The sequence below is a fragment of the Saccoglossus kowalevskii genome, chromosome 7 (assembly GCF_978046115.1).
Source record: "Saccoglossus kowalevskii chromosome 7, keSacKowa6.1, whole genome shotgun sequence".
Taxonomy (NCBI): Eukaryota; Metazoa; Hemichordata; class Enteropneusta; family Harrimaniidae; genus Saccoglossus; species Saccoglossus kowalevskii.
The window spans coordinates 9,091,850-9,110,727 of NC_140647.1; the positions used below are offsets into that span (position 1 = coordinate 9,091,850).

The 18,878-nt window shown below is 39.9% G+C and overlaps 1 protein-coding gene across 1 annotated transcript in view; it reads right to left on the reverse strand.

Annotated features, from left to right (window-relative positions):
- The window catches only part of LOC102804078 (integrin alpha-8-like), an 81,149-nt gene extending 76,505 nt beyond the window's left edge, over positions 1 to 4,644 (reverse strand). Inside the window, exons 1-2 of the mRNA XM_085501047.1 lie at positions 4,405 to 4,644; positions 1,228 to 1,355 (exon numbers count right to left, since the gene is read on the reverse strand). Of these exons, the coding sequence (XP_085357173.1) occupies positions 1,228 to 1,355; positions 4,405 to 4,565 (289 nt within the window). The 5' untranslated portion in view covers positions 4,566 to 4,644. The remainder of the gene's footprint in view (positions 1 to 1,227; positions 1,356 to 4,404) is intronic.
- Positions 4,645 to 18,878: the final 14,234 nt, after the last annotated feature.

The window sequence follows — 18,878 nt, forward strand, 5'->3', positions numbered from 1 at the left end:
TGTTTGTAAACAATGACACGCTGTGGCCACCTGACGCGTGCACAGGTGACGACCCCCCCCCCCCCCCCCCCAAGCTTTAAATGCTGTAAAGACTATACAATACCCGAAGAATGCACGTACCCGGTGCCCTACATGATACCCACAGCTGTAGTCTCAGGTACACCGATATAAAGAAATCAATGTATTGGACGACTGTTACTTATTATAGTATCTGACATGTGTATTATATACTGTGTACTTCCACACACGTTTTCGATAATACACTCCCACGTGGTGGTCGGATGATTTTTTCAGTCATTTGTGTTATAAAAGGAAGTGAGTGACCAGGCTGTTTCCGGGACGGTTTCCTGTTTTATTTGTTGGTTTCCAGGGTCCCTAGACACACTTTTGAATCATTTGTGCTGACTACGTCATTACTGAGTTAAAGGGGTGTTCGTGGCATCATAAATTAAAGCGCGGTGGTCGTGTTCGAATTTCATGTAAATAAACAATGTATTTTACACGCGTTGTATACGTCGCTATGAACAGGACGCGACACGACGACTGCCGCCCTTTAATGAAAGGTGGTTTACATCCAGGAACATTGGAATACGTGTCAATTCGGAGATTTCGAAGCCCCACCCCCCAATCTTCCTAAATAGATTATGTTGTAACATTCATTTAGTCACCTAAATATATTCTGAAAAAGTGCGTTTAACGTGACGTTTCACCTCAATGTATTCTTCATAATTTCGATTTGACTAAAACAAGAACTTTAGAATAGCATATGGAGGTTCGTTTTAAAAATTCCCTAGTCTTGTTGAAATCTTCGTACCATCTACCATGGTTGACTGGGTTTATTGAGTTTGTTGGCACGTGGTGCATTGTGGTTATACACAAGTCACGCCACAGTATTCTATAGTAACTTTGTGGTTTAACACAAGACACATTACAGTATTTTATAGTAACTGTGTGGTTATAGCGCTGATGAAAAAATGGGGGTTGTTATAATTTTCAGTACAATAGAAAACAGATTGATTGGTTAAGAAGAAGGACAATAGCATCCAATGTCTCCATGGTGCAATCCCGGGGATTGCGGAGCCCCTGTTTAAGATAATAAGAGAAATTGAATTGAGTGACAAAGAGTAGTTTGTTGTACATATTCACACTATTACCTACACTAAACGCCGCCAAACACATGATTCAAATTGCCACAGTACAAACCAGATAGCAACCTATTAACGTTACCTGAAGTATCAAATGGTATTTGTTCACAGAAATCTGTTGAATCACGTGATGCTGGACATTTGTAAACCGCTCCTCCTTGTTCTACGTCTTGTTGATTGGTGGATGCTTTTGGAGCCCCAACCAGTAACCTATGGAGATAAAACAAAACAGTAAAAATAAAAAGTCAATTTGAAAGCTACGAAAATCAAGCATGTGGTAATGCTTTCGCCGTTGCCATGCCAACATCTTTCTTCAGATACAAATTACAGAATTCATTCCAAGTGCTGTTGGCAGTTGTCCGGAAGAAAAGCCTTCGTGCACGATCATCGACAGTTCGACATTCGTATTAATTTCCTCGTATCTAAAACTAATATATCTATCCATACTCAAGTAATACTGTACGAGGTATTCGTATATACACTACTAACAGTGAATTTCAGAACTGTGCCCGCAATTGCCTAATTACCAGATATTTTTTCTACTACACACATCACATGTGTTACTGATAATAATATTGTTACTTTGTTGATTAATTCCTTGTCAATCTCCACACTAAATGCGTATATCAACGTTTTATCAACTTGGGATATCGTGAGAAAATCAATCTGAGATGCAACCCCCCTCCCCCGATTGCGAATTTTGAGGCATTTTTTTTTTTGCATCGTTGAACACCCGGAAACATTGATAGTTGCATAACTATTTTGTGCACCTTGGTTGTACCTGTTACGATAACAGTGTTGCGACTTCCATGAAGTATGATACATTTACTCTCACTGTGGTTTACTCAGTGAGTTTTACTCTATCTGTTTTCATCATCTCTCTGGATCACCGACGTTTGAATTTTAAAAACAAATTTTGCAGATTTAACTGATTTAATTTACTGCATTTTTCTGACATTGATGTAGTACGCTTTTAATGATAATTGTACGTGAAAGTATTGGCTCAAATGACGTGACTCAGACTGAGAGATTTAATGACAGTTGAAACTGACAAGCGAAATTATTATATTCATTCAACCTGATAAATAAACCTTTGTGTACATTTGTTGAACATACCGCTTTTTTTTCTGCTGTTCACTCTACCACAAGATTCTACTTCTTCTATTTGTAGTAACTTAAATGAAAGAATGATCAATTCCTATATACGTTGTATGTTTTACCATGGTCTTGTCAGCTCTATGCCATCTAGTTTGTTGAATCATGGAACTATAAACCATGGAACTATAATATAGTTCCATGTATAAACTAACTATAGTTCCATAGTTGAATCAAAGACATTAGAAAATGTCTTTGGTTGAAAAGAGTTTTGTCATTCATTTGCATTGTATATAGTCCATATGAAACTGTATTTTCACATCCAATAACGGCTGTCAACGGCTATATTATCGCATAGCAACGTCACGGTATGCTGTGATATATGTAAAAGTTTTTAAAAGCGACACACAGTTTTTTAACCCGTGTACAGTATATGCGATATTTAAATTCAATAAGCAAAGCTCATATACAGAAAAACAGAAAAAAGTTCAACCTTTGAAAAGCGGGTACACAGAAGAATAAAGAAGATCTGCTGGACTGACAGATGAACAAATAAAACGTTTCTGCGCATGACTGGTAGTATACTAAGAATGGTTGCATTCGGTTTGAAGGGAAACATGAGATTGTGTAAGAAGATGATGATGATCTGATTCGGATTCACTTTGCCCATGGCTCTGTTTTAGCTCCATGCTTTACAATGCATTAAGACAAGAACCCATTTTACCCTGTTTACCAGCAAACGAATTATTTCTGTACGAAGTTTGTCATACATAGTACAACAACAAAAACATGCACGCGCTTAAATAGTAACGTCACTGTCACCGACAGGATACAAGAACCCACGAGTATATCTTTGACCTTGAACTTTGATCGCCAAATTAATAAATCACCAATCAAGGGGGCCGTTATGGTATATTTCAATCTCTAGATGAAGCCAACCCAGAAACCATAAAGATAAGTTGTACAACATGAAAATAAACAATCGAAAAACTCTCGTCCATATCCAATAATGTATAAAGTTGAGAGGCTTTCAAAGTGAGTGGGCGTTTTTTTTTTCCGGAAACACCGAGACCACAGTCCATCTATTAAGGGACTGTGTCCAGACACATTAATCAATTATTGCATTAGGTATACATATAAGATTCGATATCCTGGAGCACGAAGTGTTAGAGTTATGTTGTGTCAAACACAAAAACGTGAGGATAAACATCGTTTTGTCCACGGACTTATAAACCCAATAGTTTGTAGGTTTTTAAGTCCATGTTTTGTTGTATGCCCACTAAAGTGCGTTCGTTGGAAGACAGGAAATCGCCTATAGGAAGTTGTTTGCAATGGTCTATTTACTTCAGTGACACTGCCGTGTTTGAAGTACAGATTAGAAGTCTAGCAGGAAAAAAAATCGTTCAAAATGCAAAAAAAACTTTTTAGTACATTATTTTATGAAGTGTTCACAATGCTTCCAGTGTCTACGTGACGTCCCAATACAACATGTGTATAGGGATCGTGATTTGCCGATACCTACGGTGCATCCAAACAAACGTACGTACGTGGAGAGTTTCTGAAAACACATTTCATTATTTCATTTTGCGATGTTTGTATTACTGATCATGGTACGCGATTCTCGCTGCGTGTTAACGTAATAATTGAATTCTATTTGGCAAATACCAAAAAATATATTGAAATTAATGTAATTAGGCAAAATGAATGATCACATTCACTCGATTAGGGATTTAATCCTCTCATCCAGGAGGTCGATCTACATTACAATGCGTTGCCATGGCAATGATATGATACTCCTGCCTTTTATCTAAAACTTCCATTCTAATGCTAATAAACAATGTACTTATAGTGGTTTTAGTGATGTCAGTAGGGCACCGGAAGAACGAAACTGGGGTTGGGTTAACGCGAACAGTGTAAATTAACACATGGGTATGTTTTATGGCATCAGATTCAAACACATCGACTGACAAATATTTAAAATGCTCAAACAAGTTGAGAACGGACGATAGCAAAACTTGCCATAAAACGCCACACCCAAGCACACACACACACACCACGAGATCGACCGATAGTCAATAACGCGGCTATAACAAAGTATCAAAAACTTTTTAACCCTTTTCTTTACAAGTTCATTGCAGATATAAAGTGTATTAAAAGTACTCACCAGTTTTCGTCGCCGTTCCGATGAAGGGACACCGCGAATCCAAACATACTATCAGAGGGGCCCACGTGAATTAGCGGTGTCGCTGTGTCTACGTTAAATCCCTTGGCTATTGCACAAAGTAGAGAAATTGTCCAAAATAGCGTAAAATCGTTGGTAGCCATGTCGGCTAAGTGATCCGTTTTAGACTGTGATATTAAATTCCGATAGAGTTGAGACACACTGTCACAGTGTATAATGTCCTATGTTAGTATCATACGTGATTTGTGGACTATACCATTTATTCGTGGGTTAATAGGCTTTGTGTATGAATGGGATACAGTTGGTCAAAAGTCGTATGTGTGACATCATCGCCCTAGGCGTGGGCAGAGAGCTCTGAATATGGACTGACTTCCCGCTGACTTCCTGTGGGCTCCCTGGCCTCACTTGTAATTCAAAACAATCGATGGCAGGTAATGACAATGTGATTATTCTGCGATGAAAACATGTATCACCCATCGCCGCGTTAGGTGGTTCAGTATGTCTACAGGTTGGTATCCGACCGTGACGTCACTTCAAGGTGTGAATGATTCGTTCCAGAAACCTCAGCTGAGAGGAAGGGGTAGTCTTTCGGCGGAACACTGACGAAAATAAAATGCTCTCTTCCCTGGAAATAAATTATATAGTTCGGTCGGAAATGAACCACATCCTTTATCGATTGAAATATTACGCCAGTAAGCGTTATTTTCTGAGACACCTGTGGCATTAAGCGGGCTGTATTCACCAACATAGTCAAAACAACCACCTTTTTCGATTGGAATATTTCGCTAATAGGCAATATTTTCTAAAGCCTAGAGACAGAGAGGCTATACTTTCCCGATTATCACCGCAAATAACTCATGGGTGCACCTGTTTTTAAAAAATGAAGATTAACACTTAAATACTGTGAACGAAAAAGCAACTCGGCCAGCAATATTGCAATGTAGCTCACTGTTTTGCAAACAAAGTAACAATAGTCATATCAAATTACCGTCCTTCTGTCAATATTGATATTTTGTTTGCAAAACAGTAAGATATATTGCAATACTGTTGGGCGAGTTGTTTTTTCGGTAACAATAAAAGCTGTAATTTGTAATTTCATTCTCAGATAAAATGATCGTTTTCTCTGACTCGATTAGTAAAACTTCTGTATTCATTCGTATATGTATCACACAGTGGGCTGTGATAACATCCTGACATTAGATGGTACTTATTCCATCGTTGTTCACACCACAGTGACCGAGACCAGATCTCGTGTAATTGCGAGTGAGATGTGTGTGGTTTACATTGCAGTAACCGGGACGAGACGACGTATAATTACGAGTGCGATGTGTGTGATTCACATTGCAGTGATGGAGACGAGACGATTCCTAAATACGAGTTCGATGTGTTTGATTCACACTACAGTTACCGAGGCGAGACGACTCCTAAATACTAATATTATATAAATAAATAAATAAATTATTAAAATAAATAAATAAATAAATAAATAAATAAATAAATAAATAAATAAATAAATAAATAAATAAATAAATAAATGTGTGATTTTGCGGTCAGTCTTCGAAACAGAAGTGCACGCCGTCTATACAAGTTTCATAGCGCAGCGTGGCGCTGGTGTACATACTATACAACGGATATACAGGGTCACCGAGATACCGAGATACGTTACACGATACTCTCTAGTCATTGTACTGGTTATACTGTCAGAATTCCTGTACGTAATGTAAATGAATCGTTTTCCGTGGCAATGTGTCATGTAGTCACCAATAAATACAAATCAAATTGTAATAACGTCGTCGCTAGGCCTGTTACTACAAAATATTGTGGAATGGTAATCTACACGTCGCTTGTTACTAGTAAATATTGTGTATTGGTAATCTAAACTCTCTTATTACTAGTAAATATTGTGTACTGGTAAACTACACGTCGCTTGTTACAAGTAAATAGTGTGTACTGGTAATTTACACTCTCTTGTTACTAGTAAATACTGTGTACTGGTAATCTGCACGTCGCTTGTTACTAGTGAATATTGTGAATTGGTAATCTACACCCTTGTTACTAGTAAATATTGTGTACTGGTAAAGTACACGTCACTTGTTACTAGTAAATATTGTGTACTGGTAATCTACACGTCACTTGTTACTAGTAAATATTGTGTACTGGTAATCTACACTCTCTTGTTACTAGTAAATACTGTGTACTTGTAATCTGCACGTCGCTTGTTACTAGTAAATACTGTGTACTGGTAATCTACACTCTCTTGTTACTAGTAAATATTGTGTACTGGTAAACTACACATCGCTTGTTACTAGTAAATATTGTGTACTGGTAATCTACGTTCTCTTGTTACTAGTAAATACTGTGTACTGGTAATCTGCACGTCGCTTGTTACGAGTAAATATTCTGTAATGGTAATTCAATTAAATTTAATCAGAGTTATAGTACTATATGGTAACGACGATATACTGGCAATGCAGATCACATATGAAGTATGGTTATTTACAGTAACGACGATGTACTGATGTTCGATATATACGCCATGTGTAATCACTGTTTGTTCAAATACGTGAAAATTGTAATTACGGTTACTATACTATAATGTAATGTATGACGTGGTGTAATGTATTGGTTGCAACCCACACCCAGACGTTTTGTTAAAACCAGAGCATCAAATTAGATGACAGATTACATTAGATTAACACGTACGTGGCACATGTACGCATCATGTTGGACTGTATTTACGTAGAATTATGAAACTTTTACTGAAACTTAAATTGATTATTATTATTATTTGTTTTGTTAAAATACATTCATAACTACAGGAGTGGTATATTTCACCGGTGTCTGTATTGTAACACGATATTGTGGAACTCGCTGGCACGGGTCAAAGACACCTGCCATGTCCTTCAAAGAAAAAAATATTTTTGGCATTTCCTGTTAATTCTCCGGTACGTTTAAAACTAATCCTTTCCTGGAGTACCTGCCAAAACAGCCAAGGCAGTCATCAACCACTGTCTTCCTGAATCTGACGCAATTTCTTATGTCACAGAGGTACCGCCTCAAGTATTAACAAACAACTTCTTTTATTTAACATAGAAATGTACACTCGTCAACGTACTCGTATTACACAAAACAACACATATTTTGTTACTTAGTGCTCACCTGTTACGAAGTGCTCCATTGGCTTATGATGACGTATGTGTATGTCGATATGCTCTAGAGAAAATCTCTAGAAATGCAAAAAGAAAAAAAAACAAAGACAAATTCACCAAGGAACTCGCGGGGGCGCAATGACGGCAATTCGAAGAAATTCTCTGACGAAAGAGAGGTAATATCACACGAGAGGACCGGTCGTTCCAGTGTTGTATTAATACAATTAAAGTAGGTAACGTTGAACCAAGCTAGTCATACATCATTCTTGACACTACCAAGTGACTTTCATAATCACTGAAACTTGCCTTGCAGTTTTGTGGGTTTAACATATACATAACATTACTAGAGAACAAAGACACAGATAAAATACAAATATATAATTCGAAATATAGTTGGTGATGTTGCAACTCATTGTTTTGCCATCGAGATAGCAGCATGCCATGTCTCAGCAGAGCTGATATTAATATATTACCATTTACAATAAGATCGTGGATGTCTTCACGTTTTGTCTATTTTCTGACAGTTTACACCAAGATGCGTCTTGGGATTATATTGTCTGCAGAATTAGGGTCATACTAGAAAAATTTAAAGCTGTTTTTATTAAATAGAACACAAAGTAGTACTTATGATTCTGAGACGCAGCCAAATAAATAACCTTCTGTTTCAAGAACAGTGCCCCATGGAGGGATTATGTTTCATGACTGTTCAATTTTCAGTCGTTTTCTAATTGACTCGGACGAGGAATACACTCATTGTGCAAGTTTTAAAATCCGAAAGTTATTGTCATTCAGTAGCAATACATTAAAATGAAACTTGCAGGTTTGTCTTTTTTTATTTGATTCATCGTTATCTGCGATTTAGAAATTATAGTTTCATTACATTTTTCAAAAAAAAGTAATTCAACTTATTTGGCTGTTACTTATGAGTCAAGCGGTGTAGCCTATAGGTCTACTTTTGTCTTTGTCAGCGGTGTAGCTGTGGTTGGTCTACCTTTGTCTTTGTCAGCGGTGTAGCTGTGATTGGTCTACCTTTGTCTTTGTCAGCAGTGTAGCTGTGATTGGTCTACCTTTGTCTTTGTCAGAAATGTAGCTGTGGTTGGTCTACTTTTGTCTTTGTCAGCGGTGTAGCTGTGATTGGTCTACCTTTATCTTTGTCAGAAATGTTGCTGTGGTTGGTCTACCTTTGTCTTTGTCAGCGGTGTAGCTGTGATTGGTCTACCTTTGTCTTTGTCAGAAATGTAGCTGTGATTGGTCTACTTTTGTCTTTGTCAGCAGTGTAGCTGTGGTTGGTCTGCCTCTTTCTTTGTCAGCAGTGTAGCTGTGATTGGCCTACCTTTGTCTTTGTCAGAAATGTAGCTGTGATTGGTCCACCTTTGTATTTGACAGCACTGTAGCTGTGATTGGTCTACCTTTATCTTTGTCAGTAATGTAGCTGTGATTGGTCTACCTTTGTCTTTGTCAGCTGTGTAGCTGTGAATGTCTAACTTTGTCTTTGTCAGCGGTGTAGCTGTGATTGGTCTGCCTCTTTCTTTGTCAGCAGTGTAGCTGTGATTGGCCTACCGTTGTCTTTGTCAGAAATGTAGCTGTGATTGGTCTACCTTTGTCTTTGTCAGCGGTGTAGTTGTGATTGGTCTATCTTTGGCTTTGTCAGCAGTGTAGCTGTGATTGGCCTACCTTTGTCTTTGTCAGCGGTGTAGCTGTGATTGGTCTGCCTCTTTCTTTGTCAGCAGTGTAGCTGTGATTGGCCTACCGTTGTCTTTGTCAGAAATGTAGCTGTGATTGGTCTACCTTTGTCTTTGTCAGCGGTGTAGTTGTGATTGGTCTATCTTTGGCTTTGTCAGCAGTGTAGCTGTGATTGGCCTACCTTTGTCTTTGTCAGCGGTGTAGCTGTGATTGGCCTACCGTTGTCTTTGTCAGAAATGTAGCTGTGATTGGTCTACCTTTGTCTTTGACAGCACTGTAGCTGTGATTGGTCTACCTTTATCTTTGTCAGTAATGTAGCTGTGATTGGTCTACCTTTGTCTTTGTCAGCTGTGTAGCTGTGATTGGTCTACCTTTACTTTGTCAGAAGTGTAGCTGTGATTGGTCTACCTTTGTCTTTGTCAGAAGTGTAGCTGTGATTGGTCTACTTTTGTCTTTGTCAGCAGTGTAGCTGTGGTTGGTCTGCCTCTTTCTTTGTCAGCAGTGTAGCTGTGATTGGCCTACCTTTGTCTTTGTCAGAAATGTAGCTGTGATTGGTCTACCTTTGTATTTGTCAGCGGTGTAGCTGTGATTGGTCTACCTTTACTTTGTCAGAAGTGTAGCTGTGATTGGTCTACCTTTGTCTTTGTCAGAAGTGTAGCTGTGGTTGGTCTACCTTTGTCTTTGTCAGCGGTGTAGCTGTGATTGGTCTGCCTCTTTCTTTGTCAGCAGTGTAGCTGTGATTGGCCTACCGTTGTCTTTGTCAGAAATGTAGCTGTGATTGGTCTACCTTTGTCTTTGTCAGCGGTGTAGTTGTGATTGGTCTATCTTTGGCTTTGTCAGCAGTGTAGCTGTGATTGGCCTACCTTTGTCTTTGTCAGCGGTGTAGCTGTGATTGGTCTGCCTCTTTCTTTGTCAGCAGTGTAGCTGTGATTGGCCTACCGTTGTCTTTGTCAGAAATGTAGCTGTGATTGGTCTACCTTTGTCAGCGGTGTAGTTGTGATTGGTCTATCTTTGGCTTTGTCAGCAGTGTAGCTGTGATTGGCCTACCTTTTTCTTTGTCAGAAATGTAGCTGTGATTGGTCTATCTTTGGCTTTGTCAGCAGTGTAGCTGTGATTGATCCACCTTTGTCTTTGTCAGCGGTGTAGCTGTGATTGGTCTACCTTTATCTTTGTCAGTAATGTAGCTGTGATTGGTCTACCTTTGTCTTTGTCAGCTGTGTAGCTGTGATTGGTCTACCTTTACTTTGTCAGAAGTGTAGCTGTGATTGGTCTACCTTTGTCTTTGTCAGAAGTGTAGCTGTGATTGGTCTACTTTTGTCTTTGTCAGCAGTGTAGCTGTGGTTGGTCTGCCTCTTTCTTTGTCAGCAGTGTAGCTGTGATTGGCCTACCTTTGTCTTTGTCAGAAATGTAGCTGTGATTGGTCTACCTTTGTATTTGTCAGCGGTGTAGCTGTGATTGGCCTACCTTTGTCTTTGTCAGAAATGTAGCTGTGATTGGTCTACCTTTGTCTTTGTCAGCTGTGTAGCTGTGATTGGTCTACCTTTACTTTGTCAGAAGTGTAGCTGTGATTGGTCTACCTTTGTCTTTGTCAGAAGTGTAGCTGTGGTTGGTCTACCTTTGTCTTTGGCGGCGGTGTAGCTGTGATTGGTCTACCTTTGTCTTTGTCAGCAGTGTAGCTGTGATTGGTCTATCTTTGTCTTTGTCAGCGGTGTAGTTGTGATTGGTCTATCTTTGGCTTTGTCAGCAGTGTAGCTGTGATTGGCCTACCTTTGTCTTTGTCAGCGGTGTAGCTGTGATTGGTCTGCCTCTTTCTTTGTCAGCAGTGTAGCTGTGATTGGCCTACCGTTGTCTTTGTCAGAAATGTAGCTGTGATTGGTCTACCTTTGTCTTTGACAGCACTGTAGCTGTGATTGGTCTACCTTTATCTTTGTCAGTAATGTAGCTGTGATTGGTCTACCTTTGTCTTTGTCAGCTGTGTAGCTGTGATTGGTCTACCTTTACTTTGTCAGAAGTGTAGCTGTGATTGGTCTACCTTTGTCTTTGTCAGAAGTGTAGCTGTGATTGGTCTACTTTTGTCTTTGTCAGCAGTGTAGCTGTGGTTGGTCTGCCTCTTTCTTTGTCAGCAGTGTAGCTGTGATTGGCCTACCTTTGTCTTTGTCAGAAATGTAGCTGTGATTGGTCTACCTTTGTATTTGTCAGCGGTGTAGCTGTGATTGGCCTACCTTTGTCTTTGTCAGAAATGTAGCTGTGATTGGTCTACCTTTGTCTTTGTCAGCTGTGTAGCTGTGATTGGTCTACCTTTACTTTGTCAGAAGTGTAGCTGTGATTGGTCTACCTTTGTCTTTGTCAGAAGTGTAGCTGTGATTGGTCTACCTTTGTCTTTGGCAGCGGTGTAGCTGTGATTGGTCTACCTTTGTCTTTGTCAGCGGTGTAGCTGTGATTGGTCTACCTTTATCTTTGTCAGCAATGTAGCTGTGATTGGCCTACCTTTGTCTTTGTCAGCAGTGTAGCTGTGAATGTCTAACTTTGTCTTTGTCAGCAGTGTAGCTGTGATTGGTCTGCCTCTTTCTTTGTCAGCAGTGTAGCTGTGATTGGCCTACCGTTGTCTTTGTCAGAAATGTAGCTGTGATTGGTCTACCTTTGTATTTGTCAGCGGTGTAGCTGTGATTGGCCTACCTTTGTCTTTGTCAGAAATGTAGCTGTGATTGGTCTATCTTTGGCTTTGTCAGCAGTGTAGCTGTGATTGATCCACCTTTGTCTTTGTCAGCGGTGTAGCTGTGATTGGTCTACCTTTATCTTTGTCAGTAATGTAGCTGTGATTGGTCTACCTTTGTCTTTGTCAGCTGTGTAGCTGTGATTGGTCTACCTTTACTTTGTCAGAAGTGTAGCTGTGATTGGTCTACCTTTGTCTTTGTCAGAAGTGTAGCTGTGATTGGTCTACTTTTGTCTTTGTCAGCAGTGTAGCTGTGGTTGGTCTGCCTCTTTCTTTGTCAGTAGTGTAGCTGTGATTGGCCTACCTTTGTCTTTGTCAGAAATGTAGCTGTGATTGGTCTACCTTTGTATTTGTCAGCGGTGTAGCTGTGATTGGCCTACCTTTGTCTTTGTCAGAAATGTAGCTGTGATTGGTCTACCTTTGTCTTTGTCAGCTGTGTAGCTGTGATTGGTCTACCTTTACTTTGTCAGAAGTGTAGCTGTGATTGGTCTACCTTTGTCTTTGTCAGAAGTGTAGCTGTGGTTGGTCTACCTTTGTCTTTGGCAGCGGTGTAGCTGTGATTGGTCTACCTTTGTCTTTGTCAGCAGTGTAGCTGTGATTGGTCTATCTTTGTCTTTGTCAGCGGTGTAGCTGTGATTGGTCTACCTTTGTCTTTGTCAGCGGTGTAGCTGTGATTGATCTACCTTTGTCTTTGTCAGCAGTGTAGCTGTGGTTGGTCTACCCTTGTCTTTGTCAGAAGTGTAGCTGTGATTGGTCTACCTTTGTCTTTGTCAGCGATGTAGCTGTGATTGATCTACCTTTGTCTTTGTCAGCAGTGTAGCTGTGATTGGTCTACCTTTGTCTTTGTCAGCGATGTAGCTGTGATTGATCTACCTTTGTCTTTGTCAGCAGTGTAGCTGTGGTTGGTCTACATTTGTCTTTGTCAGAAGTGTAGCTGTGATTGGTCTACCTTTGTTTTTGTCAGCGGTGTAGCTGTGATTGATCTACCTTTGTCTTTGTAAGCAGTGTAGCTGTGGTTGGTCTACCTTTGTCGTTGTCAGAAGTGTAGCTGTGATTGGTCTACCTTTGTCTTTGTCAGCAGTGTAGCTGTGATTGATCTACCTTTGTCTTTGTCAGAAGTGTAGCTGTGATTGGTCTACCTTTGTCTTTGTCAGCGGTGTAGCTGTGATTGGTCTATCTTTGTCTTTGTCAGCAGTGTAGCTGTGATTGGTCTACCTTTGTCTTTGTCAGAAGTGTAGCTGTGATTGGTCTACCTTTGTCTTTGTCAGTGGTGTAGCTGTGGTTAGTCTACCCTTGTCTTTGTCAACAGTGTAGCTGTGATTAGTCTACCTTTACTTTGTCAGAAGTGTAGCTGTGATTGGTCTACCTTTGTCTTTGTCAGAAGTGTAGCTGTGATTGGTCTACCTTTGTCTTTGTCAGAAATGTAGCTGTGATTGGTCTACCTTTGTCTTTGTCAACAGTGTAGCTGTGGTTTGTCTATCTTTGTCTTTGTCAGAAATGTAGCTGTGATTGGTCTACCTTTGTCTTTGTCAACAGTGTAGCTGTGATTGGTCTACCTTTGTCTTTGTCAGAAGTGTAGCTGTGATTGGTCTACCTTTGTCTTTGTCAGTGGTGTAGCTGTGGTTAGTCTACCTTTGTCTTTGTCAACAGTGTAGCTGTGATTAGTCTACCTTTACTTTGTCAGAAGTGTAGCTGTGATTGATCTACCTTTGTCTTTGTCAGAAATGTAGCTGTGATTGGTCTACCTTTGTCTTTGTCAGAAGTGTAGCTGTGATTGGTCTACCTTTGTCTTTGTCAGTGGTGTAGCTGTGGTTAGTCTACCTTTGTCTTTGTCAACAGTGTAGCTGTGATTAGTCTACCTTTACTTTGTCAGAAGTGTAGCTGTGATTGGTCTACCTTTGTCTTTGTCAGAAGTGTAGCTGTGATTGGTCTACCTTTGTCTTTGTCAACAGTGTAGCTGTGGTTGGTCTATCTTTGTCTTTGTCAGCAGTGTAGCTGTGATTGGTCTACCTTTGTCTTTGTCAGCAGTGTAGCTGTGATTGGTCTACCTTTACTTTGACAGCAGTGTAGCTGTGATTGGTCTACCTTTGTCTTTGTCCTTTCCGAAACGGATTATTTTTTTTGTTTAAATTTCTTTTCTCTCATTTTGCGCAATTTGATTCTTGCTAATGCATTCAAATCTAATGCAGTCTCTGTGTGCTTGTCTAACCATACTATTAGTAAGTAACGGTTTTTAACTCTAATCTACCATATTTTCTGTTTCGATGGAAATGTTTTCCTCCTAACACGCACTGAAAACGAATAACATACACTTTTTATGTTACCATCAGTGAATTCTCCTCACAAGATTTCAAATCCAATTGCGAAAAGTCGAAATTTCTGTGCTCATTACACAGTTTATTAGTTATGGTAAGATTGAAAACATCGCTTTATTTAAACTGTGTTTCAAGTTCATGCATGTTGTTTGAATGTTAATCCTTAAGCGAGAGCTATGTATAATAATCTAAAACTGTATTTATTAGCATTTATTCGTTTAGTTTTGATTGAACTCACAGATGTCTAGTATATTATGCACACCTATTTCCCATAATAAAAACTATTCTTATGTTGCATGGCGCCCTCTATGGCCACTTCACAGCCATACCGTATGCGGAGGGGGTCACCGGATTACACAATTACATGCAGCCCAATCAAGGCAATGATAACAGAAGAACACCCGCTTTTCCCATCTTCGAAATATAGTAAATCAAATTCAAAATAATTGAATTAACGTGAATGAACCGATCCAGGCATTCTGCGTAAGTTTGGTATGTTTTGTTAAATGAGTGTTTGCTATTACTAAATTATCCAATATCAGTAAAAATAGGAACCAAATTATTAAAAATCCGACATCAAGCGTATCATTGCCGTTGCCGCAGTAACGATGATTACCATGAATCACGAGACGAAGACGATGAAACGATATAATACGATTGCATTATATCAGAAAAAATACATAAAACTTGTTTCTATTTTCCACAGACAAGTGCAGTTTAACCATTCACTTTATATGTATTATTAAAGCATTCTATATTTTTGAACTCTCTCGTATTGAATGAATTACTCTGTAATATTCTGCGATTTTCGGAAAATTTCTACCGAATATCCGAAACAATTCTAAAGTGCATACTTGGTTAGTCGTCACGGAGACGTGGTGAGAGATGTTCCGTGATACTGATACTAGTACGTTTGGCACGGGAGCAAGCCCCGGGTTCATTACCCGTGGTCACCGTGACGATGGCCAATCAGTGTTGTGCATTTGCCGGTCTGGATAAGTACACTGAGGGAAATAAGTACGGAACTATGCTAAAATGAATTACCATTCACTGAACGCAGCGTACAATGCGCATGCGTGTGGGTTGCCGTCACGCCTGGCGTACACAACTCATTGTTTTGCAATTAATCTAGGTGTATCTTTGCATTTGGCCTCCTGAAATACCAAAAGCGTCTACTGAATAAATCTTTAATCGTAAATGTCGAAATGTAAAGAAGCGTGATTTTAAAATGCAGTTCTTTCTTACATGGGAATACACCATACGCTGGCTGTCATAGCAACTCCTTTAAACTCATATTACTAAAGTATCTGTATTGACGACCTGACAGGCAGACGATGCATAACCCTTTTCCTCAGATTTCCATTTATTCCCTCGGGCCCGTCAGCTTGGTAATCGCTCGCCGCGGTAAGTAGGCATTGATATCCCCCAGCTACACGATCCAGGTCGGGGTCAGTCGCATGCACATTGTAACTGACACCGGGCTCACATCCAACAATACACCAAACCACGTGTACTATTATAGCAAGGCGACACATGTGTTTTTATTGTTCAACGATACCAAAGAGTAAGCATTGGAATGGATAGACGTTGATGAACGCCCAACCAATACAGTGCCCACAGGAATAATTTTCTCAATTTTGAATTTTTAAATAATAATTGCGAGTATTCACACACTATTTTTCACTCCGAGTCGACAAGATATTATCTATATACGCCACGGAACACTCATGCTACCCCAATTCGTTATCTCTCAGATGTTTTCATAACAAATTCTATAGATATATTAGATGCGTAACATGACGGTTCGCTGGTTTAGCTGATGTTATATGTATGTTTGAAAGGAGATTTATCCCCAGAGATGTTTTGCCTCCCATCTCAATCAGTTTGCCGTCATGAGAATATCGTCAACGAACTGAAAAATATCATAAATGAAAGTTAAATATATTTATGATATATAATATTGCATTTTAATACAATCCGTGTTTTATCTAGTAAATGCAGTGTGAACTAAAACGACAGTTTGTGAAAATGGATGAGCCTGATACAACAACTCGTGAGGGGTCTCGCCAAACAGAGCCTGGTGTCTGGAGCACGTTGGTAGTTTAATTCAGCCATGTTAAGGTAGAAGTCTACTCACGAATGCAAATACACAGAATTCGTTCATTTCCAATAATTTTCGAGAAAAGCATAGTTGTATTTTAGTGGATATCGGCCATTTTGGCAGTATTTAAACGATTCTACTATAGGTTCCTATGGCAGAGATATTATGCGGTATTCCAAATTGTAGCCTGGTGGCAAAAATCTTATATTGTGAATAATGGGATACTTATTGTCCTAAATTTTTTCAAAAATCTGGGTTTCAACAAATGTCAAAAAAGCATTTTTTCTTTAACATTGTGCTTTAATGTATTGTTCGAAAAATAGCGATTTTTTTAAAAAATATGAGGAGAAGTTTCTCAAAATATGTCACTATAATACACAAAATAATGCTATTTCATGGTGCCACGAGATAATAGTTTCATGATTTTACATAATAGACCAATGAACAATGAAGATAGGTCAACTTGCTGAAAAATCATTATGAGTAGGTTTCTACTTTAACCTTGTACCGTGATTGCAGAAAGTCCCAGTAAAACATTGAAGACATTTCATACGAGTGTGAGCGCCCTCAAGAATTGACCACTATCTTCTTCAAGAACTTATATGAAAACAGTCTTGTAAACTTAAGTTAAAAAAAATCAGGATTTTTGTTTAGCGCCCTCTGTGGCACATTTGTGTCGTTTCTCGTGTACGCGCTCGGTATTGACGTCTATACCAGATACCAATTCTATTGACGTGTCAGTGAGTAGTGTGTTACAGAACACCAGACCCAGAATGGAATCATGACAGAATGATGTCATCCATAGGCGAGATCAGTAAAACCTCTCTCTCTATATATATATGGGTTTTGCAATCAGTGGACCGTGTCATGTTTTAACTCATGAAAAGTAGTTTGTAATCTTTCCTGATTACACTTCATTATTATACGTTGTTAGCCATTATAACTAAGTAATTCCCATAGTAGGAGAATCCTAGCTATAAATGAAATGTATTTGATCCAATTTCCACCATCACCAAAAACTACTGAAATCGTTGCTGTGTCACTGCTTATGCTATAAATAATCATCAATTCATCTCATTTTGATGTTTATCTTATATTTTTATTTCCATTGATGTGTATATTGCAATTGGTTTTATCGAAAGTGACATCAGAGGTTCTTATTGATCAAAATGATGGTTGCCCCGGGTAACGATTTGACCTGGGAGGAGTAGATAATTGTAAGAATCCATCTATTATTTTTCAACTAACATCCTAAAATGAAATGCAACATACATACGCATACGCCTGCATTTACTTACATTGAGTACATGCACCGAACTATTGAAATGTGGGCAATGATGTGTGGTGGTAATATGGCGACGCGTGTGGTGAGAATATGGCGACGCGTGTGGTGAGAATATGGCGACGTGTATGGTGGAGGAAATGGCGACGCACGTGTCGTGAATATGGCGACGCGTGTGGTGGGAATATGGCGACACGTGTGGTGGGAATATGGCGACGCGTACGGTGTGAATATGTTGACGTGTGTGGTGTGAATATGGCGACGCACGTGGTGTGAATGTGGCGACGTGTGTGATGGGAATATGGTAACGCGTGTGGTGTGAATATGGCGACGTGTGTGGTGGGAATATGGCGACGTGTGTGGTGTGAGTATGGCGACGCACGTGATGTGAATGTGGCGACGCATGTGGTGGGAGTGTGGTAACGCGTGTGTTGTGAATATGGCGACCTGTGTGGTGTTGATATGGCGACGTGTGTGATGGAATATGGCGGCGTGTGTGGTGGGAATATGGCGACGCGTGTGATGGAAATATGGCGGCGTGTGTGGTGGGAATATTGTGACGCGTGTGATGGAAATATGGCGACGGGTATGGTGTGAATATGACGACGTGTGTAGTGAGAATATGGCGACGTGTGTGGTGGGAATATGGCGACGTGTGTAGTGAGAACATGGCGACGTGTGTGGTGTGAATATGGCGACGTATGTGGTGGGAATATGGCTACGCGTGTGGTAAGAATATTGCAACGTGTGTAGTGGGAATGTGACGACGTGTGTGATGGGAATATGGCATCGTGTGCGGTGGGAATGTGGCGACGCGTGTGGTGAGAATATGGCGTCGCGTGTGGTGAGAATATGGCGACGTGTGTGCCGGGAATATGGTGACGCGTGTGGTGAGAATATGGCGACGTGTGTGCCGGGAATATGGCGACGCGTGTGGTGAGAATATGGCGACGTGTGTGGTGTGAATATGGCGACGGGTGTGGTGTGAATATGGCGACGTGTGTGGTGTGAATATGGCGACGGGTGTGGTGTGAATATGTCGACGTGTGTGGGGGTGAAGGAGAAGATAGCGCAAGAGAATATACAGAGTAAACACCAGAACAGTTAAATTGCGGGGTTGTTAGTAAGATTATGTTTTTACTCTCACTTGATTAAAAATAGAATGGAAAACAATAGCCAGATTAGTTGCTTAAAGGGGCACTTACAGTTAAGC